The 24822-nt window shown below is 34.3% G+C and overlaps 2 protein-coding genes across 5 annotated transcripts in view; one reads left to right on the forward strand and one right to left on the reverse strand.

Moving 5' to 3' along the window:
* Positions 1-8281, forward strand: part of LY75 (lymphocyte antigen 75) — a 116975-nt gene extending 108694 nt beyond the window's left edge. The window contains exons 37-39 of the mRNA XM_061135342.1: positions 212-385; positions 2473-2499; positions 5342-8281. Of these exons, the coding sequence (XP_060991325.1) occupies positions 212-385; positions 2473-2499; positions 5342-5544 (404 nt within the window). The 3' untranslated portion in view covers positions 5545-8281. The remainder of the gene's footprint in view (positions 1-211; positions 386-2472; positions 2500-5341) is intronic.
* A 269-nt stretch (positions 8282-8550) lies between these two features.
* The window catches only part of MARCHF7 (membrane associated ring-CH-type finger 7), a 49348-nt gene continuing 33076 nt past the window's right edge, over positions 8551-24822 (reverse strand). For 2 of the 4 annotated variants that reach the window (XR_009691743.1, XR_009691744.1), the window contains 6 exons: positions 23193-23362; positions 16610-16719; positions 13943-14056; positions 12451-12499; positions 11730-11915; positions 8551-9869 (listed from right to left, as the gene is read on the reverse strand). Coding sequence is in view for 2 of the 4 variants with exons in the window: in XM_061135345.1 (XP_060991328.1) it covers positions 9811-9869; positions 12451-12499; positions 13943-14056; positions 16610-16719; positions 23193-23362 (502 nt within the window). In the remaining 2 variants the exon portion in view is untranslated. The remainder of the gene's footprint in view (positions 9870-11729; positions 11916-12450; positions 12500-13942; positions 14057-16609; positions 16720-23192; positions 23363-24822) is intronic. The other 2 variants (XM_061135345.1, XM_061135346.1) reach the window with 2 other exon arrangements.

The raw sequence follows: 24822 nt of genomic DNA on the forward strand, positions 1-24822 counted from the left end.
TACCTTAGTAACTTCCCACCTTTAAATCTAGACCCAAGAAATCCCTGGTGGTCCAGTGGTCAGGATGCCACTCTTTCAATGCTGAGGGCCTGGGTTCAATCCCCTGTTCAGGGAATGGAGATCCCACAAGCCATAATCAAAAATAAAGCTAGACCCTTTTCTTTAACACATTTTATACTGTCATAATGTTAAAATATTCCTTAACTGACAGATGCCAGTTTCAAGTGGTTTGATAAATCAAATATGACATTTGTTAAATGGTCAGACCAAGAAGATGGCGAGGAGCTAGTTGACACCTGTGCCTTTTTGCACACCAAGACAGGTGATTGGAAAAAAGGAAATTGTGAAGTTTCTTCTGTGGAAGGAACCCTTTGTAAAGCAGCTAGTAAGTATAACTGAAGGCCTTTTTCCATTCTAAGAAGGGTGGGGAAGACAGAGCTGGTTTTTAAATAACTTTCTTTGAGTTGTGTGCCTCAATAAATAGAGGAAGTAAGATTTCAGAAGACGATTAGGTTGGTTTGCACCCAAGACTCTTGGAAGGCAAATATGTAATCCTATTACATTAGAAGTAGGACCAGATCATGTGAATCAGGCATACTTTTATTCTCTATGCTTATTCTTAGAGCTAGTAAGAAGTCAAACTTTTCTTATGCTGTTCAAAGGAATTATCATAGCTTCTTTGATGTGATTTGATTAAAAAGTGGAAGTGGTGAAGAATAATGGTTAATTCCAAAATTCTAGTTAGTTTACAAAGAATTTGATTCAGTACAAGGACATCCTTGATTAGGCAAAGAGAAATTATACCATAGTTTATAATTCTGGACTAAAATATAAGTTTTCTTCTTATGCATCACAATGCTTTCTAATGAACAGAATTATCCTGTCCCACAATATTTTCATATTATTGTTAAACATTAGATTTGTTTTTTTATGTTTTAGAAAGAATTGTTTTCTCATTAAAGGCATTTAAATTTCAAAACATGATTTTAGGATGCTTGAAGCAAGACAGAAACAGCCATTTCCCCACGTTGCATCCTTAACATTCCCCCCTTCTACTCGAACTGCAAACCAAAACTATACATCTGCCTCTGATTATTTCCTTTCTTTACATCTGGAATCACATACAATTTTAACTTACCTCAGCAGGTTTTTTGACTAATCAGTCACACTTTTATGGTCATAGCATTCAACTTCCAGTGTTTGTTGGATTTTTAAAATGTTGGTAATCTTTTCATATACTGTGCCTCAGGTCAGTTCAGTTCAGTCGCTCAGTTGTGTCCAACTCTTTGAGACCCCATGAACCGCAGCACGCCAGGCCTCCTCCCACCAACTCCAGGAGTCCAACCAAATCCATATCCATTGAGTTGGTGATGCCATACAACCATCTCATCCTTTGCTGTCCCCTTCTCCTCCCACCCTCAATCTTTCCCAGCATCAGGGTCTTTTCAAATGAGTCAGCTCTTCGCATGTGGCCAAAGAACTGGAGCTTCAGCTTCAGCATCAGTCCTTACAGTGAACATCCAGGACTGATCTCCTTTAGGAGGGACTGGTTGGATCTCCTTGCAGTCCAAGGGACTCTCAAGAGTCTTCTCCAACACAATTCAAAAGCATCAATTCTTCAGCACTCAGCTTTCTTTATAGTCCCAACTCTCACATCCAGACATGACCACTGCAAAAACCATAGCCTTGACTAGATGGACCTTTGTTGACAAAGTAATGTCTCTACTTTTTAATATGCTGTCTAGGTTGGTCATAACTTTCCTTCCAAGGAGTAAGCATCTTTTAATTTCATGGCTGCAGTCACCATCTGCAGTGATTTTGGAGTCCCAAAAAATAAAGTCTGTCATTGTTTCCCCATCTATTTGCCATGAAGTGATGGGACCGGATGCCATATCTTAGTTTTCTGAATGTTGAGCTTTAAGCCAACTTTTTCACTCTCCTCTTTCACTTTCAAGAGGCTCTTTAGTTCTTCTTCACTTTCTGCCGTAAGAGTGGTGTCATCTGCATATCTGAGGTTATTGATATTTCTCCCAGTAATCTTGATTCCAGCTTGTGCTTCATCCAGCCCAGCATTTCACTATATAAGCCAAAGTTTTAAATAAACTATAACTTCAAAACATCATAGTGAGCAAACCTGTATGAGGTAAGGTCACAGTTGTCTTCTTTACTTTTATTATGTTTCCACACTTTCCAACCCAAGTCATTTTGTTTCCCTCACTTCATCACATTGTCCTTTTCTTGAGTTTCCTTATTCTTTTTCCACTTTTTGAGCTAATGAATTTTTAGTCCTCTACAATATTTTTTTTTAAAAACTAAGTTCAAAACAGATAATACAGACACATGACCAAACAATATAAAGAATATTAATTCTAAGCTAGTAAAAGGTTTGTTTTAAACTACTTTGAGAGTATTTAAAATCAATCTTAGAATAAGGCATATTTAAATTAATGATGATTTCCTTTTGTATTCCAGTCCCATATGAAAAGAAATATTTATCAGGTAAGTATGGTCTTTTGTTAAATTTTCCCCACATGTAAGAATACATTAAGATTCTAGCATATTAAAGTACTGAATAGTATTAAAGACCTCTTTAAATATTAACTACATAACAATGTAATGTGGAACTTTTATAAGAAGGTAGAAAGTTCTCTTAGCTTAATAAGACTTTTTAAATGTATCTGCAAGTTATGTATGAATATTTTTAAAAACAACAAATAACATCTCTTCATTGAATTCCATTATCTGTTTTTGTGGGAAATGACTGAATCTTTTGTTAAAAAAATTTTTTTTTCTTATAGTTCTAATTACAACTTATGAAGCATCTGTCTCACTAAATGCATTTTTGGGAAAGGAACAGTTAACATACTTACATGGTTCAAAAAGCACAACTATAAAAGGCAAATTGAAAAATCTGTCTCCCACTTTGTCTCCATCCATCCTGTTTTACCTGTACCCTTATTGGGCACTATTTCAGTTTTGTCTTTAAATGTCCAGTGTTTGCCAATACAAATTAAGATATATGACTTTTTTATTTACTAACATGGTCTAGCTCTCTCTCCATATCATTACCTATAGATAAATCTTCATTTAACCACTGTATACTTTTTCATTTATGGATATTTATCAGCTCCAGACCCCTATTGGGTTATTTCTGTATGTTTGCTATTGTAACAGTGCTGCAAGGAATGAGTAACCTTGCACAAAAATGTTTATCTTTGATTTCCTGAAATATAACTACTGTATTGAACATGCATAACCTTGATCAAAACTGATGGTGTTTCAGAGAAATTGTACTATTTTGTGTCCCCCCCAAACAATGTATGAAATTTTTTGATGTCTGCAAATTGTATAGTTTTTAACCTCCATATTTTTGAAGTATAAACATAGGGTAAAATGTTTAAATGTACACCTTAATGCTCGCTTCTGTTTATACCTGTGTAACTAACACTCAAAGAACACTTTCGTCACACCACAGAATTCCCTGGTGACCCTCCCAATAAATGTACACACTACCGCCATCCACCCCACAGGGAGCCACAATGGATTTCTATCACATAGGGTAGTTTGTTCTTGGGAACTTCACGTAAACTAACTCTATTTCTTTCAGCCAGAGTATTATTTTTGACTCATCAGTGTTGCACAGTATTTTAGAGACATACCATAGTTGGTCTGTTTGTTGATATTTGATCATTATTAGTATGGTATGAATGTGGCAGTGCTATGAACATTCTCATACTTTTTTTTTTTTTTTTTGGACCGATGTTCTTGTTTTCCTTGAGAGTGAAATTGCAGGGCCATAGGGTAGCTAATAAGGTCCAGCATTCTTAGAACTAATCAGATTTTTCAGAGTGGTTGAACCATGTTACATTCCTGCTGACAGTGTATCCAAGTTCCATTTGCTCTACATCCACCCCATGAGGGTTTTATCAACCTATTAATATCTAGTTTTAGCCACACATATGGGTGTATAATTTTCCTGATGAAAAATGATGTTGAGCACTTTTACACATTAGCCATCATCTTTTTTTTCCCCCCCAAAATGCCTATTCAAATCTTTTGTACTTACTGTTCCTTTAGTATCATGAACACTTTGTCAGTTTGCGGCTTGCTATGACAGAAGAGAGGAGTGTTTATGGGTTCAGGAGAATGTAGGAAAAGTTAACATTCTTACTCTTCTATAAGAGGAATATATATTTTAAAAAATCTAACAAAACACCACATTCATTAACTTGGCTATCAAAAAACAAAACTAAGAAAAAAAACAGAAAATAACGTTTCCACAAGAATACGGGTCCTTTGTGTACTGAGAATGTAAACTGGTTATCTGCTGTGAAACAGTACAAAAGCTTCCCATTAAATTATATGATCCAGCAATCCATTTCTGGTTATGTCCCCAGAAGATGTGATAGCAGGGACTTGAAGATATTTAAACAACCATGTTTATAGCAGCATTATTCTCAGTAGCCAGGAATGTGGAACCAAATCAAGTGTTCATCGACAGATCTGAGTGAGCAAAACATGGTATGGAATACTATTCAGGCTTAAAAAGGCAACTCTACAACATGTATGAACCTGGAGGAGCTAAGTGAAATAAGGCCAGTCACAAAAGGACTCTGTGTAACTCTATTAAATACCCAGAGCAGTCAACTTCAGAGACAGGAAGTAGAATGGCAGTTGCCAAGGGCTAGGGAGAGTGGGGAATGGGGAGTTAATGTTTAGGTTTGCAAGATGAAGTTCTATGGATGGATGGTGGTGGACATAGCACAACATTGTGAATGTACTTAATGCTACTGAACTGTACACTTAAAAATGGTTAAGATGGTAAATTTTGTTTTGCATATTTTACCACAATTTTTAAAAAGTTTTAAATCAAAGAAGAGTGTAAGCATGTTATTTAGAAACATGGAGGCAAGTAACAGGAGTAGTTGCTTTGAGGAATGGTAATTAAGGGTTAATAGTAATAGGGAGGAGTAGTATGGTATTTTCATTACATACCTTGTAGAAATACAAATTTTAAACTATGTACATATATAGTTTGGAGAACATAAAAGGATATATGTAAATTGAAACACACAGTGAAACTTAGTGTGGATAATTTCTATCTCAGAGTCTTAAAAGTAGAGTGGAGACCTGCAAAGTCTACTTCAAATTTTGAAGTACAGAAGTTATTCAAGCTAAGAAATATAAATCTTGATAGTAATAAACACTGTTTTTCTAACCAATGTGAAAAATTCTCAAAAACAGGTAATATTTAAGTGATGAAACTATATTTATGCTCCCCCAAAATCAATACTAGCAACTTGTATATCCTGATTTCCCATATTTTGTTTTTCTTTTTCAGATAACCGCATTTTAATATCAGCTTTGGTGATTGCTAGCACAGTTATTTTGACAGTTTTGGGAGCAGTTGTTTGGTTCTTGTACAAAAGAAGTTTGGATTCTGGTTTCACCACAGTTTTTTCAACAGCACACCAATCACCTTATAATGATGACTGTGTTTTAGTAGTTGCAGAGGAAAACGAATATGATATTCAATTTAACTAAGACTTTGGAAATGTCAGATTAAGACATCAAATACCTTTCCTCTGCAAGATTTCAATATAAAACCTATGAAAATTAATTTTTATGATATATTTTATTCCAGTAACATTCATTACTTTTATGTAATCACTGATCATGACAAAATTTATCTTTAGGTTCATTATAAAAACAAAAGGAGTAACAACCTTGGATATAATTTAATGGTTTTAACCACCTCCCAAGTGCATCTTTCGGAGAAGGCAATGGCACCCCACTCCAGTACTCTTGCCTGGAAAAACCGATGGACGGAGGAGCCTGGTAGGCTGCAGTCCATTGGGTCGTTAGGAGTCGGACATGACTGAGCGACTTCACTTTCACTTTTCACTTTCACACACTGGAGAAGGAAATGGCAACCCACTCCAGTGTTCTTGCCTTGAGAGTCCCAGGGACGGGGGAGCCGTCTATGGGGTCCCACAGGGTCGGACACAACTGAAGTGACTTAGCAAGTGCATCTTTCACTTGACTTAAGGAAACCAGGTAAAAATAAAAATCCAGTCTACTTGTCTTACCTCCTCTATCTTCCTCCCATTGAGTTGAACCACCTTAGTTGAAAAAAAATTCTACTTACCACTAGTTTTAGCAATCACTAGATCTTTAGCAATTTCTATTGTCTTGCTCCTTTACCAATAAGATATGGAGAATACACCTACCCTTAAAAGATTCTCATTTAGATATCACTTATGCTGGTTACTCTGGTTAATTCCTTTAATACATCTATCTCCCTTTAGGATTTAAATGTATTAGATGCAGAAAATTTTACAGATTTTAACATCCCATATGCCATATAATTATATAATTTTAATACTTTTTAGAATACTGTTTTGGACCACAGCATTAACATTATTTAGCACTGATCATAAATGGTCAGGATCTCAGTAAGATTTTATGAAGCAAAAAAAATTACAGCCATACCATACCAGGAAGGTGTGGAGGAGGCTGACATATGGGTAATGTATAGAGCCCTTTAAGGATTTTTCTCCTGCTGCCATATCCTACCATATCTGTTCCTATGTATCTCATGCTCCCCAAGCCTCAATGAAGTATTTCAATGACATGAAAACTGTGTAAGCAATAACTAAACAGAAGAACTACATACTACTGTAGTGATGATGTTCAAGTTTCTGGTATGTATATTGTACATTTTAAGACAGAATCATTTGGTGGTAAAATATGAAAATGCAGTAAAACTGAAACAAGAATGCTTTCTTTAGCAACTTTTATAACTTAACATTCTGAGAAAAGATAAGGTATGTAGTTAACAAAATTGTATTTACTATATGAAAAAACTTGAAAGTGCAAGAAAGTAAATTCTCCCTAATGCATATCCCATCAATCATTTTATGAGAATACTTTTCATATGTAGAGACACTCTCTCAAGCTTGACCAGTGGCAACAAAGTCATAGCTTGTGACACCTGTTTCCACTGGCCACCATGAAGCAGAATCATTCCTCATCACAATTAATGGCAGTTTTTTTTAAACAAGACGTGAATAACTCCAAAGTGATGATAACATATTTGACTGTCGTACTAAAGAAGAGATTTTATACTAGGTGTTACTACACAATTATGTTTTGTAAGATTGAGATTTTGTGTTATTGACTGAGATGTCTATTTTATTGAGTATTAACAGGGCTATTAATCATGAACATTAGACTGGAATTCCTTCCTGCTTTTCTAACTAAAATTCTACCAATCCTTTAAGAATTAAGACTAACTTTTTGTTCTTAAAACTTTCTATCACAAATCTTTTACAATATGTATTTCAGTAGCCACCGGCCACATGTGGCAATTTAAAGTTCACTTCCTCAATTAACACTAGCCATATTTCAAATGCTCAGATCACATGCAGTCAGTAGCTACCATATTTGGCAATATTTCCATTATGATAGAAAGTTTCACTGAAAAATGATGTTCCAGTCTCCTGTTCCATTTCTATATAACTAATAATTTCTTCAGTTCATTTCAATAACTTCTACCTAATGACAGCTCTACCAAAATGGTTGTTCTAAGTGATTTGATTTTTCATGTTAGATTTCAAACAAGTCCTTAAAAGTCCCTGGTAATGCAGTGCTAAATCTTAATTTCCTTTATATATTTGAACATCTGTAACAGGCCTTTGTTACACTTGTTCACTGCTCAACAGATAACTGGATAATTCAAATCTGTATTTATTTTTAATATTAGTAATAACATAAGCATGCCTGTTTACACTCAGAATGTAAAAACTGCTTTTCTTCAAACATCTTGATTCTATCTAATAATGACAATGTAATTCTTAGCTTTGGTAGCTGTTGTTACCATTGTTTCTTTTAGTTACCATTTACTTTTAACATTTTATTAGAAATTTGTATTCTTAAAATTCTTAGGAATTTGAATATTGTATGGTCTCTATTTTGTTCAGAATCTAAAAAATGATAACCAATGAAAGATTTTTCTTAATTCACATTTACAGGTTATTAGAAGCTTATATAATATTGAAATACTAAGTAGTACTAACGAACTTAGGATACTATAAAGCTCAAGTCACTGGGGTCAGAGTCAGACATGACTGAAGTGACAGCAGCAGCAGCAGCAAGACACTGTGTATGTCATTTAGCAGTTAATTTAGAAAAACTATAAATAAACTACGCATACCAATGGAATGTATTCTACCATTTACTTAAAATTTTTAAATAAAAAAATTTGTAGGTTAAGAAGACATTACATTTTCATACTGAGTTTTATTAAAAGCATAAACGTTTTGAATTCAAAGCAAAGACCTGTAGTATAGATACTGATACTGGCATCCTTAAATTTCGCATACCTGCTTTAAGGAAGGTAATGCAAAGATAACAGGCAGACGTTGAGCAAATGTTTTTTAGAAACAGTTATTTTCATATAAAATGGAATTTGAAACTGTAAGATTCTTGGCTATAACATTTGAAGGCTTCTTTGAGCACCAGTTTTTTAAAAGGAAACATTTCAAACTATAAAGTAAATCAGTATGCACTTTATTTCAAGCCAAAGTTTTACATTAAGACCAACAGTCTGACTGAAAATAAGCAAACTGCTGATTCACATTTGGGAAATTACATAGTTTCTATTTAGATTCTGAAAAAGTAGTCTGACAGACTTTATTTAACCTGAAACCACCTGAAGGCATTTAAAAGTGTATCTTAAGGGTGCTGATGAAGAAAATATACAGTGTTATGGATGTATACACAACTCAGGACCACAGTGTAAATCTAGTCATGGTGAATAGGTAAATGTTCATCTCTTCTCTAAAGGTAGTGAAAAATATTAAGTCATCAAATAAATGTTTAGAATTACCAAGGAACAGTTAAAAACAGCCAGGATCCAAACAGGTTATTTATATCATATTTATCTATAAAGAAGTGACAACACTAAAAAACACATTGAAAACCAGTGTTTTAAACTCTAAATGTGGGCCTTAAAAGTATCTCATTAACTTGAGATTGCAATAATTTTTTTTAAACCAAACAGCATTTGGCTAGCAATTCTGATATAATTTACAGCTGCAATATTCCTAAGAGGAATATCTACATACTACATACTATGGTCTATCAAATATAATCTACATTTTCCAAATCAATACAAAAATTTATCCATCATTTGTACACTTTATTTTAATATACTTTTTTAGAAAATTAATTTTACTGCTAAGTGAATTTAGAATTCAAATTAAATTTGGAAACCTAATATAATGCTCTTAACTTTCTCCCCATTTTTTTTAAACACTGGAAGCAAATGATTATAAAACTGAGACTGCAACTTAAGGCATTTAAAAATAAAAATAATTAGGTGCCATCTGGCAATTTATTTTGAAAGCCTATTTTGTCCCACTTTTACCACTAACAAGAGACCAAAACACCAACCTTTCTTCATAAATATAACTACACTAATCAGAACACAAAAAAGGGTTGTCAACATTGCTTATTTAAAACAAGGGTAACACTTTCCCCACTCATTAAAAGAAAAATACTTTTACTTTTAATTACCAGTTTATAAACATTAGATTCACTGGCCATGTTAAAGGTCCAGCAGAATTTTAATTCAGTAACACTTGAGAATGAACATATATATACATGCATAATGTGTATATATGAATATATATATTCATTCTATAGAGATAATATATTCAACAGACATTTCCCCACAAAATTAACTCATACTTAATTGCCAGTTTTAATAACACTTGTTCACAGATCATCCATTTGTCTTATATGAAGTTAGGCAATATCAAATGTTCTGTTATGGTCTCCATCTTCTTCTGAATCATCTTCTGAAGCTGTTGAAAGAAAACAGGATGATCAAGAATGATTTTAAGGGGGATGAGAATGGAAGTGTAAGTATGAAGCCAGAACAGCAATGATTTATAAAACAAAAATCCCAATTTATTATATACTGTTTGGTCAAAATGATAAATTATGATGACTGCATGAGGGTAGTTTGTAGCCACAATGCCCCCACCCCCACAACTTTTTGTTACATTAGTTTTTATTAAAATGAAAATGTTTTAAAATGTGGTTCAAGAACATCTAAAAAGTTCCTGAGATCAGTTTGTGTCCGTAACAGCTAATGATACACTAGACAAAGAATAAACTTTAGGCAAGTGCTCTCACACACCTGAGGAGAATCTGGCTTATTACGGCTGCATGTTTGATGTATCCGATGAGAATGAAAAAAAAAATGTACATAGAAATAGAATAATAGGTTATGGGTGTTCTTGCAATTTACACCAGAGCTATGTCTATACAATGCCAAGAAAGTTCTATTTAGTCAAAAAAGGTTTATATAGATACAGCCTAAGTTAAAATAATTGGATTTAGTAGAAACCTTTTGTTCAGAGTATTTCTATGCCTCCATGTTGTCAAAGACTCATCACTCTTGGAACAGTTCTGACCTCAATTTATTTTAGAGTCATTAGTAGCTCAAGAGTTTAACAGAAAACATTCTTGAATGTCTTAGGACATATTAAGTGTAAGACTGTATAAAGTGCATGTGAAGGAAAATGGAAATACACTAACATCTAACCAGCATTTCCCCTATTATCAAGAGCAGAAAAGATAAATGTATACTCTTCTTGTATTTAATACTGGATAGTTTAAGAGCACCCAGCAAATGCAATCAACAAGAAAAAAATCATGCAACATGTATAGATGAAACTTAAGTCTCCATATATTTACCTTGCAGAAATTTTAAATTCATTTTAAATAAATGGTACCAAGCATATACTTAATTAGCTCATGAGGAGTAAAATCCTACACTTAAGTTTTATATTTATCATGGAGAAATGTCAAACTAAAAAATAAAATAGTTTTTCAGAGAACTTCTATTTTCTACTGGATTAACTCTACAGAAGAAAATTCAGTGAAAACCAGTTTTCAGAATATATTAGTACTCTGGTATTTAGAAGTCAACTAGTAACACCCACAACATCTTTCACCCTGAGTTTGGATATACATATTTCAACTCCATCTTTTCCCTCTCATTCACATGCTTAAAAAACTAAATTCTAAATAGGAACATTAGTTAAAAAAAAAAAAAACAGCAATCAGGAGTAAATGTACACTGCAATAGATTACTCTCATCACATTTGACAAAATATAAATTATAACTTACAAAAAAGAGAGAGATCTTTGTATTAGCCAATATGATGGACCTGAACTAAGAAGGTATGAAGGAAAAAAGATTTACACTCAATGAAGTCCCACTTTATTATACCATTTTGATTCCTTTACATACCATTTCCACACATACTAACCAAAATTGTGAAACTGTATCACCTAACTGCAGCTCTAAATCCTTTTAAAACTTAAAATTGTAGAAACTCAATGACAAAAACCCATGCCTAAGAATATTCAAGGAATTAAAGGAGGATTAGGTCCTTCTGAAACCTTACTTCAAAGGATGCTAAATTTTGTCTAAAGGTAAAACATTACACAGACTACATATAATAGTCCATGTATTTTAAAGGTGAGTATAAAGGATAATCAACTGGAGAAAACATATTTAAAACACTTCAAAGAGTGTACTGGAATCTGATCATGGGGAGTGCCAATTGCTTTGGGTAAAAAAGCACAATAGCTAAGTAGGGTAATCCTGGATTCCCAAGAACTGTTCCAGAGTCACCAATATCTGTGCCCACCTGGTATGAAGCACCCTGGAGATTGTAGGACTTTGAGAAGAGGGTTAGCTGTGCAGATGCCTGTAAAGATTTGGGCATTAAGTGCCTTCACAAAGGAGCCCAGGCAGAAGTCCTAAAGCTGGAACGTGATCTTAAGAGATTGGAGCTGCTGGCGTAGCTGGCTGCCTATTAAAGGTCCATGAGGACCTGAACAAGGAGCAAAAAACAAAAACAAAACAAAAAAAACAACGAAAAAACTATGGCTTCTGTTAGGGACTCAGAATTAGGACTCTTTCACTCCTATTTTCCTGGAACTGTATATAAACCCAGGGAACACCTTTTATGATCTAACAAAGCTAAATAACAAAATTTCATACACAAAAAATCTAACCAATTCAGTGTGTTTTGATTAGTAGTTAAACATGTCTTTTTAAAAAAAGTGTTAACAGAAGTGTTAAAATTAAGGTGATTAAATATGTATTTTTATTTTAAATAAAAGCAAAATACTGATGGTTAAAATAATATCCTTTTATACATTAAAATTAATGCAATTTAAAACATATGCTATTAAACTAATGTCAGTTGCCCAACACATCTTTCCCAAATCAATTATTCTGGTATTATTAAGCCTATAAATGAAGCTCTAATTTGGTAGAAAGAGTATATATACTTGGGTTTTGCTCTATGGGTTTAATTTGCAAAAGTAAATTCAACAAGTCTGGGGAGGGGAAATTCCACCTACTTTCGAGATCTTCCATATGTGCCTGAAGAGTTCTTGCAAGGTTAATAAACTAGAAACAATGCAGAGAGAAATACAGTAGTTTAAATGTAGCAAATGGATCTAGAGAGAATCAGTATAAGAGATTCAGTTCTACTTAAAAATCAAACATAATTTTAAGCCTTTAAATAGGGGGGTCTTTCATCCCATACATCAAAAATTACAAGCTTTTAATGATAAGACTTTTAAAAACATCTCATATATCATCATCAGTTATGCAGAAATCATGTATTAATCATATAGAAACTGGGAGCAGATAACAATAATCTTATTCAATGAACACCATTGTGTTCTTGCATAAATATAACACTTCCAAAAACTATGGAGAAAATTAATCCTTTGCAATTTGGAACCAAATGACTGTTAGTGGTCAATTAAAAAATATAAATCAATTATTTTCCTGCCTAGAAATATGACATATGATTCTGTATTTTACATGTATGTACCTTTTACAAAGGCATGAATTCAACAGATATTAATTTATATGGTTCCTTTATTGTGAAGAGACAAGTTGCCTTTCTAGAAATCAAGAGATCTTTGCTCAAATCCTGAAAGCTTTTGAGAGTTCCTTCTCTTTTCTCTGAATGATAAAAATTAACAATTGGCTAGTAGGAATGTTTACATGATTACAAAAAATGTTCTATCCATATACACTGAATGTGTTATTTGATAATTTTCAAAATATAACAGAAACGTTATACCTCACCATAAACTCTACTAAATTTTTATCACCAAGAGAACATTTATATAAAAAAACTGTCTGAAGGATATATTTATGAAGACATTTCAAGAATCAGGTGTTCAGAATGCTACTGTAATGAGATGTAGACTCTAGTCCCTGCTACATAAAATGGCAAGGCAGTAGAGTATAAATTTCCATAACAGTACCATTTAATTAAAAATACCTAACAAACAACTTTCTTACGTGTTAAACTAAGGCAATAGTGTACAGAGTAAACACCAAATAGTCCCAAATTGTAAGTAGTTTGAAATACAGATGCTTAAAAACTACTAGAGTGGGGAAAAAAAAAAAAGCTACTAGAGTGGTAATCTTTTACAGGATAGTAACGAATAAAATGAAGTTAATTTCCCATACTCTTTTAGTTTTTGGAGTTCAGTATCAGGTTTCTAAGTTATAACACTGAGTTTTGTTTTTAAATTAAAAAGGGCATTTTCCTTTGTACTTCCAAGTCCCTGTTTCTCACTGACATATATTCCAATTAACTTCAAGAGCTAGAAAATTTCTTCTTTTTTAAAACAACTTTATGAAAAAAATTATGCTTCTTGATAAAGACAGTAATTTCTATTAAAACTACAATACCTTTATTTTTTAAAAAGCTTTTAATATAGGAACTTCCCAAAGGAAACAGTGTGTGAACATATAAAACAATCTGCCTTCCAATGCAAACAATGGTGCATCACGTCCTCCCGTCCCCCCTGCTCCCAGGTTACTTACTCGGACACGTGTGCTTGGTTCATTCGTATTTCCCATCATATCAGAAAAGCTTTGTTCGCACAAGTGCAATAACACAACTAGGTAGAGACCAGAGCTGATAAACTCATACTCAGCCTTCAAGAGGGAAGCAAATGAGAAAAAGAAGATATATGGAGAATGAAAAATTAATAGACAAGAGACTGACATTCATATACTGATAAACTAGAGGAAATGTATTCATATCCAGTTCTTAGAGATATAGCACCATCTATTAAATCAAGAAATAGCCTCCATAATATCATAATTGTACTAATGCTGTAAGTGATACAAATAGGTGTATGAATATCCTCTTTATTTAATTCAGTCTTCTGTTATGTAGTGACTTATATATGAAAGTGGGGCTTTTAACTCATTTGAGGGCAGAATGAATGATCTAGTTCTATAAAGCACCTAACATTTTATTAATACAATGGCTATAAATGTTTACCTAAAAATTACCATTTCATGTATAGCTATGTATCAATATATGCAAATAAAACCTATTCAAATCAGTCAAACACTTATTACATAATATAATTAAGGCAACAGTAAATATAAAAATAAAGGTAACAGAGTAACTGTTCCTTGGATGATTCACATAGAAATTTTTAGTGGGTAAAAACTGTCCTTTGGTTCAAAATTATTGTTCTGAAGCTAACAATACAAGTCATGAATATAGTGTTATTAAAAATCTAAACTATCCTGTAATTTTTATACAGCAATCTAAATTGTACTATTTTTGGTAATTAACTCATCTGATGTTAAGAGCAATATGTTCTTAGTTACCAACTTCAGCAACTACCTGTTCTCATATTCCACAGAGGATTCGAAAAATCTGAAACTGATTTAAAAACTGTCTTTACATCCATCACTTCTTACTTTTATTTTTTACTTAAAAGGAAGTTTATGTCCAGATTTTTTTTTAATTTTAATATTTATCACCTTGAAAAAAATGAAGCCACTGGATGAGGAAATAAACTGTATTAAACTAGTTATTTAAAATGATAGTTCTTAGGCCCCCAGAATCCAAGATTTACACACAACAAAGAAGTTAAAAGTCAGGAAGCTTAATCAAGACTGTCATTGTTTTGTACTCCACCTAACATTTTCTCACACTTATAAATTATTTAAGATTGTGGGCCATTCAATCCTTGGAGAACCATGAAAACATTCCTGGTTGAAATGAAATGCCAAAGTACCAGCGAGAAGGAAGGACAGCAGGAGAAAACCATCCTTTGAAACCTACTCTCATTTTGAGAAGATTAAAAAAAAATTTTTTTCCATCATTCTACCTTTACCTACTCTTTCCCTTGTTCTTTAAAATACCAATGCTCAGCTATCCAGAGAGATTCCTTGGGGATTTAAGACAATTCCTTGCTGAAAATATTTTCTTTGGACAACTGGCTCATTAAAGAAGAAAAGAAACTAGGGTAAGTAGCATCTGTGCTGCATCAATTGCCCAGAGTTGCATTAATTGACTCTTAACCTGGATTGAAGTAATCTGCTTCAAAGGATCTGAAAATCCTTTAACTCATATACAAATTGCATGAATCTGTATATTTTATTGTGTGGTCTTAATCAGATTTTACAAAGGGTATTCATTATTCCTACATTTTAACAGTAAAGGGTATCCATACAGGATTATGTTGCTTGATTCCACTTATGATTTTTATGTTTATGTGAAATTTACCTCAATCAAAAAAAGGGGGTGTCCATTACTCCTTTATTTAAAAAGTGTTTTTCAAGCATTTATACATTCTACCACCATCATATCTCTTTTTATAATGAATATGCTAAGCATACTTGGATAGTATGGCTCTTGAGTCAACCCTGTAATCTCCCTGAACATCTTTTTGCCCCTAGAATTTTCCTTTGGCAGGGAGAAAGGGAGGAAATACTGAGCTCTTCATTCTCCCTAAACATATCAAAATTTTTTAAAAGTTTAAAGCTCCAAAAAATAAAAATTAGTGACCAAGTCAATTCTCAGAATAGTTATCAATACACATCAAAAAATTCTGAGAAATGAGAATATCTGAAAAACTTTTGAATAAGATTGGAGATTATTCATTACATAAATAGACTAAAATGACAAATACTTAAAGAAAGAGGTTTATAAACAGTGTGAACTTGGAATAAAAGATTTCATAAGATTCGTAAGTATTCAGTATAAAGTTGCAGGTAGCAATAAGGACAGTGGAGGGAACTAGGAGAGCAGAACATGGGGTGGGGTGGGGGGGGGCAAACAGGCACATAAAAAACTACTTCTAACATTAAAAAAAGAAACAGGATGTAGATCCAGGGCTAGGTGTTTCAATCACGTTCCAGGACTGAGGCATTCACAACTGAGACAGCTCTGGGGAGTTAAGATTAGGATGCCTATCTGGGGACCACTTTCCTAAGCCTTTATTTTCAGGTTTATTTAGGAACCATATAATACATTTTACCTTAATAATTTAAAACTTGTGACTTGCTTTTTTTGCCCTTCATTTTCAAAAGTTATAGGAAAGTAAAGAAAAATACTTAATGCAGTAAAAGAAAATTACGTTACTATTTTAATGTAGGTTTTCAGATCATGATTTAATCTTTTCTTCAAGAGTTGTCCTTTAAGCACAGAATAGACACTTACCAAATTAGGCAAAATATACTAACTTGTTCATTTGCACGAGCTCTATGTAGTTCATGAATATCAAAATCCTCCAGGTTAAGCTGCAACTTCTCTTTACAGAGTTCACAGGTGGTTACAGCCTCTAGTGAAGAACCTGGTAAAAAAAAATCACAAGTAAAACTTAATTTTGCTATGTCTCCACAAAACATTTTTCCTTGTGGGTTTTAAGCTTAGAATATAGAAAACTAAAAGGAAGGAAGGAAGAGATAGCAGAGAGACTGTACTACCATCATAAACCAGTAACGTTTCCTAAAATAGCAATTAGTAACACCTGATGTGCATGTCCTATTCTTGTGGAACCTAAGCCTCCACCTTGTGTTTATTTTCCTATCCCACATACTCATATATTTTGATGTGGGACGCTGACAATGGAATATTATCTGTACTTCCTACTTCCTCTTTAAGTACTCTGACAAGATGCCATAAAGGTTTGAGTTCAGTTCACTCACTCAGTCGTGTCTGACACTTTGCGACCCTATGGACTGCAGCACGCCAGGCTTCCCTGTCCACCTCCAACTCCTGGAACTTGCTCAAACTTATGTGCGTTGAGTTGGTGATGCCATCCAACCATTTCATCCTCTGTCGTCCCCTTCTTTTCCTGCTCTCAATCTTTCCCAGCATCAGGGTCTTTTTCAAGGAGTCAGTTCTTTGCATCAGGTGCCCAAAGTACTGGAATTTCAGCTTTAGCATCAGTCCTTCCAATGAATATTCAGGACTGATTTCCTTTAGGATGAACTGGTTGGGTCTCCTTGCAATCCAAGGGACTCAAGAATCTTCTCCAACACCACAGTTCAAAAACATCAATTTTTGGGCACTCAGATTTCTTTATAGTCCAACTCTCACATCCATACACTACTACTGGAAAAACCATAACTTTGACTAGATGGATCTTTGTTGGTAATGTCTCTGCTTTTTAATATGCTGTCTAGGTTGGTCATCACTTTTCTTCTAAGAAAATATAGTCTGTCACTGTTTCCATTGTTTCCTCATCTATTTGCCATGAAGTGATGGGACCAGATGCCATAAAAACATGGTATCTAAAACAACTAGTTACATAGACCTAGGCCAGTATCTTTGATGTGATAACATACACTAAGACTCTGTGGTCTAAGAAATGTGTCTTCCCTATAACACAGGAGGCAAAGAAAGGGATCCACCCTTCTTCAGATAAAAACAGCTCCCCTCGGCCATAAAGTGATTGAAGTCCTGATACGTGGTACAACTGCTAAGTAAAATAAGACACAGATAATAAGATACAAAAGATAATAAGATAATAATAAGATACAAAAAGTCCCCAAATATTGTATGATTTCATTTATATGAAATACGTAGAATAAGCAAATTCAGAGAGAAAGGAGACCAGAATTTACCAGGGGCTTGGGAAGAGGGTGAGAAGGGTGTTGGTGCCTAATAGATATAGAATTTCTGTTTTGGATGACTTAATAAAAGTTTTGTAAATAAACAGTCGTGATGCTTACACAATATTCTAAATCTACTTAATGCCACTGAATTATACACTAAATAATGGTTAAAAGGGCAAATTTTATGTTCTATATATTTTATCATAATTAAATACAATTCCTTCTGTCCTATATGCACTCAACATTTGGTTACTCCTAAGGTTCTGGCTCCAATTAAGTCCAGTCTTGTTTAATTAAACATCTAGCTCTTTTCCTCGTGTTTATTTTTAGACAGGATTTTAAAATGAAAAACTGTCCTAAAAACTAGAATAAGTCATATGCATAATAAAGATTTAGATTCAATTTAACATTTGTTGAGTGCTTGTTATGTGCCCCAAAAATATTAGAAGTTCTAGACACTAAGAAAGAAAGTAGTCACTCTTGTCTTGTAGAGCTCATAAACTCTGAGAATTAGTGTTATTTAATAACAATTCTTTAATAAAAATTTAGCATAAAGTCTAAGATAATAGTAGTAGTAACTTACATGCGTTTTCTAAAAACAGCTGAAAGGAAAATGAATGAGTGCTACTTTGAGGTAGTAACATGTTTATGTCATCTCAAGATGAGCTGGAATGAAACTGCGAAAGACACTTCTATTTATCAAGTATGTGAATAATATCGATTTGCTTTTCAGAAGTCAAGCATACTTGAAAGTGTTGAAATTAAAATGCATTCATAATATTTTCTTAATCATTAAAAAATAGTATATTACTGGAATATACTAAACTCACGATGGAGAATATAAAAAATGTGAAACTTCAGAAGGTTTTCTCTTATTAAGATATTTATTCTTTGAATCAAAAGCAGGAAAAGTATGATGATCATAAAATATGGACACTGGATGCAACTTAATAAAGGTCTTTCACATCTTAAGGCTTCGTGTTTCTCTTCTATGGAAAAAGTGACATAAAGAAGTTGCCATAAAGGCCGTATGCAGCTTGGAGGAACCATTTATCGTTGCAATCTTTAATCCAGGACACCCCTCAGGTGTCCTTCATATCCCATCTCATTCAGTAGGCCCTGCCTACATTTGCCTAAGCTTATATTAAACTTATTCTATTCATCTTTGAACATCCTCAGAGTTTTTAACAGTCTATATATAGCAGCTGCTTAAATGTTTAAACGAAATCTCTATCAGAATGAATCATCTACCAGATGCGGTCTTCACATAAATGAGAAAGCTTTGTGAAAACTTAACAGGAAGGTTCAGTTCTTGAGATCTTAACATTCATCACCATGAATACTTATCATTACCTTTAAAACCTATTTAATTACTTACTGTGAGCCCAATCCTGTGAGAAACTATTCATAAACATCATCTCATTTGATCTTAACAACAAACTATTCCTCAATTTGATTCTTGATGGAACTGAGGCCCAGCCCCAGACCTACTTAACATTCAAGAATGTTTAGAAATTGGACTTAAGGAATTTCTGTTTTTAAAACATAGATGGGTAATTCTGATCAGCAACCAGAATTGAGAACCAAAGTTAAGAGACTTACTCAAAATCCTATAGTTAAGTGTTGGGGAGTCATTATTCCAACCTAAAGCATGTCTAACTCTCAAAAGCCAATGTTCTTAAATAATATATTGTATTATCTGTTTTTCTATCTATACAATACTAACAGTCCTATTGCAAATATAATAGAAGGTGAGTCAAGGTGTTTTTCATTCTGGTAATAGCTAACATTTCTGGGCCCTTGCTAAGTGTCAAGAACCATGCTGAGCATTCATTTAAACTTATAACACCCCAGGGCAGTGCCTAATAGAGCCCACAAGGCTTTCATAACACCACACAGTCAAAAAGAGGCTGCTACAGGTAAGACTGGCCAATCCTACAGGTTTGGGACCAGGTTAGTTTAGAAAAAAGATAACCCCCTACCCCAATGAGGCCTTTGCTATCTCGCTGCAGGAAGAAAAGTTTTTCACTAGACTCATCATCTCCAGTCTGAATAAGGTTACTCAAATTCCAACAGATCATTAACACTGAAATTAATACCATCGTACTTCACAACCTATTTGCCTGTCACCCAACTATCATCATCAGACCATCATTGCTACACAAGTATGTCCATTTATTGCTATGATCTAATTTCCCACCCTACTAGTCATATTTCACTAGGTCCTCCTGGTACTCATCGCTAAACACAAGTAAATTCTTCTTAACCAATTTCCTTTATGAATCACCTGTTCAACTTCAAGACTGAACCACAGGGCCTCACAGACTGATAAAATATTCTTCTGCAATCATTTCCCCCCAACAGTCATTTGAATCTCAGGACCAAGAAATACAGATAGAGGTCCCTGATACCTACTGCTGTTTTGAAACTCAAAGTTCATCCTCATTAATTAATGACTTTAGCACCTATCTTCTTCACACAACTTATTTCTTGGTTATTTCCACATCTACAAAGACCACAATTGATTCTGACTTCCTCAACATCCTTGCTTCCAATATTACCGGTCACCACCTCAGCCACCCACTTTATGGTCATTAACCTTGACCTTGTCATTGCACTTTACAGCATTACTCCTAAAATCTGTAGGTTAAGCATCTCTTCTGTATACCTACAATTTTTCACTATTCTAGCTAACCTACTCTGGCAATTATCTTCAATGTCAATGAGATTCAAAAGACACAGATCCAACTTCTCACTATCTACTTCCTAATGTCTTTACTCCCTCTTTCGTGTCTAATTTCTAGACTCACTACAACCACATCCAACTTTAACTCCCTTCATCATTTTTTTGCCTGGCAAAGGTCTCAACCCCACTGAACTCAAATCCTTGTCTGTATCCAAGCATCTGAAAATTGCTTCTTAAAAATGTACATGTATCCCAATTGCACTTTTAAGTCATATTCATGGTCACAGATTTTTATGGACACTAGTACTATCCGAAAACCCTGAAAGCATTTTAGAATGTTCTTTTCCTCACACATGAAAATTTCTTAACCCATCCCTTCCAACAGCTAAAGACCCTTATTAAGAAAACACAGGCAATTATATAGGAATTTAAGCACCTTCTCACCAAAGCAACACGCTTTGGTTAGAAATAATTCATATCTACACTAGCAAGTACCCTTTTCCTATTAAAAACTACCTATTCAACCTGTACTCTGGATCCCATCATCCTCTTCTCTTTTCATAAATTTTTCTCTTCACAGTATCTCTTGTTAAAAACATGTACTCAAATTTTCTACCTTGAAAGCAAAAAACAAAAACATGTACCATGACCAGATGGTAGAAAACTCTCCAATTTCTACCCTATATCTCCAATTATCTTGACAGTAAAGTTTATTTTAAGAGGGTGTCTGTCTATGTTGCTGTTTCCCTAGTCTTAGCCCAATTTAGTAATACAATGACACCTCACCTCATCCCCTTTGCCAGCAATGAAGCTGCCAAGGGCATCCATGCTACTAAATTCCAGCTGTCATTTCTTTGTTCTTATCTCTCTGTTCTGACTTCTTTGTGGTACCTGACAGGGTTGATTACATCCTCCTAGAACATGTTCTTCTTTTGGCTTGCACAACACTACATTTTCTCAGTTTTCTTTGTACCAGACTGAGGCTGCTCCTCAAATCTTCACTGGTCCCACTAAATGTATGGGTGCTTCAGAGCTCTGTTTTGGGTTCATTTTTTTGATATCTGCCCTTGCGCTAGTGACATTTACTCTCAAAGCTTAAAATACTATTTATGTGCTCATGATTCCCAAAACTGCAATTTTCAGCACTGAAACCCTTGAAACATCATGCTTGTCTTGCTAACTGCCCAGCTGACATTTCCATATCATTATCTAATAAACAGTTCATACACAATTATTTCAAAAACAGAACTCTTGGTTTCCTTTCCCAAATTTACTCTTTTCTCAGTCTTCTTTATTTTAGTAAATGGTCCCACCATTTACTTAGTAGATCAAGGCAAAAAGTTACTTCTCTAATTGTTCTTTCTTCTTCACTCCACCACATCCAATCCATTTGCAAGTCCCATAGAATCTACTTCCAAAACATACTGGAATCATCTATTTCTACCACCACCACCACCACCTCTAGTACAATAAATTCCTAGTTGGTCACAATAGCTCCCTGCTTCTACTTGTCCCAATAAAATCCACTCTTCACAGAGCAGCCAAAATAGAAATAAGATCATTTCACTCCCCTGACCTTCAGTGGCTTCATATAACACTTATAAAAATCTAAGCTTCTGACATTAGCTTTCAAAGTCCTAAATGAGCAAGCCTTTGCTCACCTCTCATATCTCAACTTTATCACCCCTGTCCTTTCCCACAAGTTACACTCCAGCCACACTTGGCCTTCATTCAGTTCCTCAAACACACCTAAGTCATTCCCACCTTAAAGGCTCTGTGCTAGTTGTTCCATGTGTTGGATGCTCTTCCTCTCATTCTAAAATAGCTAGTTCCTCTTCGTTCAAGTTTAAAATGCCCTCATCTCAACAAGATTGGAGAAGGAAATGGCAACCCACTTTATAGTGTTCTTGCCTGGAGAATTCCAGGGATGGGGGAGCCTGGTGGGCTGCCGTCTACGGGGTCGCACAGGGTCGGACAAAACTCAAACGACTTAGCAGCAGCAGCATCTCAACAAGACATTCCTTTAACAAATAATACCACCACCACGGGAGCAAGTTGCCTTGTCTGACTTGTTCTCTATATCCCGTATCCAGAACGATGCCTGGCTCTGTAACAGCACTTAATAAACAAAGACTCCCTATAGTAATCCTACTGCTGCATAATAACATTAGAGAAAATAAATCTTTCTCAAGGACACATAGCTGCTAAATAGTAACAGTATTTCTTTGATTCAAAAGCATCTTACATGACATAAGGGTCACCAGCAATAACAAATCACAGTTGAACTATACACATATAAAAGTAAATAGATTATATTCAGTAAATGAAATATAACACTACTATGCATTAAATTTATGAAGCAAAACTAATGCTTTAATGCTTATGCTTCACAAAATGACACTTTTGATAAGAGTATAAATTTGAATAAATTATAATCAGAATTGTTAACTGAAATGCATACATGCATGCATTTCTCAGAAAAAACTGTGAAAACAAAATACACAAACGGGTAAATCTTACCAGAGTTAATTTTGGCCTGTAACCACTTCTTCATACACTCTTGGTGGACATACTGTAAACTTCCTGTGCACTTGCACGGCTCTATCAGCAAGTTAGAGGATGATGCAGCTGCCATCTGACAAATTCTACATAAATCACCTTCTTCTTCTTCAGAGTCCTCTAAAAGGAGGCTGGAAAAGAAGGTATATTTCCTAAACAGAGCTATCAAAACTCATTCCTGGTTGGTCATTTCTAGTAATATATAATCCTAAAATATATCATGGTCTCTCTGGATAGAAAAAAGGCAAACAATAACAATAATAAATAACAACTATCAAGAAAAATACTTTCAACAAGAGTAAAAAATTTAATATTTTAAAAATAAATCAAATAGGCTACCCTATTACTTATCTTCAAACAATTTTAAGTAATTGTGTCCTTGGTACCACAGCTTAAGTTCCACAGCTTTCATAATTTATAAGTTTCGTTAAGATTTAAATTTCTGCAATATCACAGACTACTTCAATTCCAGTAGTATAAAGATAATGCACATATATACCCATTACTTTTGTCCCCTCAAAACTTTTAAGACAACTTTGATTAATTAAATATTGACTTGTGATTTTTCAATTTACATGTTAGTAGAATCACATTATGTTTAAACTGATAAACTTTTGTATTAAATCATAATAAAATCAAAACAATAGATTTTAAAATTTCTAATTTTCCCCACCCCCAGTAATGTTAGTAAATCATCCTCATTTCTTTAAGGTTAGGATTTTAAAGTGTGGAGCAGTTCCCATTAACCCACATCCTCTATTTCACAGGCCAACATGTACTGCTTATTTAAATGCAGAAATGATCATTATAGAACAAGTAATTATTTTGGTTAAAATCTGTCACCTTAGTCCACTGCTGACACAAAAAGGGTACTCAATGAGTTGATGATACGGAATGCTAAACTTTAATTGAAATACAACCTGGATTATATGGGTTCCAAATGAGTTTAGCAAAAGATTTGTGGAAAGAGAAACAGATGTACTTTGAGGTGACTTCCATACCTAGGCTTAACCAGAGATATAACCTCAATGAATCTTTGTTTTTTCTAAACAGGCATTATTTACTTATTTCTGGCTGCATGGGCTTTTCTCTAGTTGCCGTGAGTGGGAGCTACTCTCTGGCTGTGGTGTGCAGACTGCTCATTGAGGAGGCTTCTCTTGTGGCAGAGCACATGGTCTGGGCATGCAGGCTCCAGCAGCTGCGGCTCCTGGACTCTAGAACACAGGCTCAGTAGTTAATGGCGCATGGGCTTAGCTGCTCTGTGGCATGTGGGGTTTTCCTGGACCAGGGATCCAATCTGTGCCTACTGCACTGGCAGGCAGACTCTTTACCACTGAGTCACCAGGGAAGCCCCCCGAACATTCATCTTTATGTTTTACCTTTAGATGTGACTTCCTTTGGCTCAGAGTTTTTAACTTTGGGAGAGTCCATTTTTTTACACTTTTATTCATTTAATTGTAAAGTATCTTATAATCCTCACATATAAATGAAAAACATAATAAAGGAACACACACACATATAAACTCCCTGTCAAAATACCCATACAAATGTGCTTTTGAACTAGCTAACCAGACAGGGCAGTGCTGGCTTA

The sequence above is a fragment of the Dama dama genome, chromosome 33, assembly GCF_033118175.1.
Source record: "Dama dama isolate Ldn47 chromosome 33, ASM3311817v1, whole genome shotgun sequence".
NCBI lineage: Eukaryota > Metazoa > Chordata > Mammalia > Artiodactyla > Cervidae > Dama > Dama dama.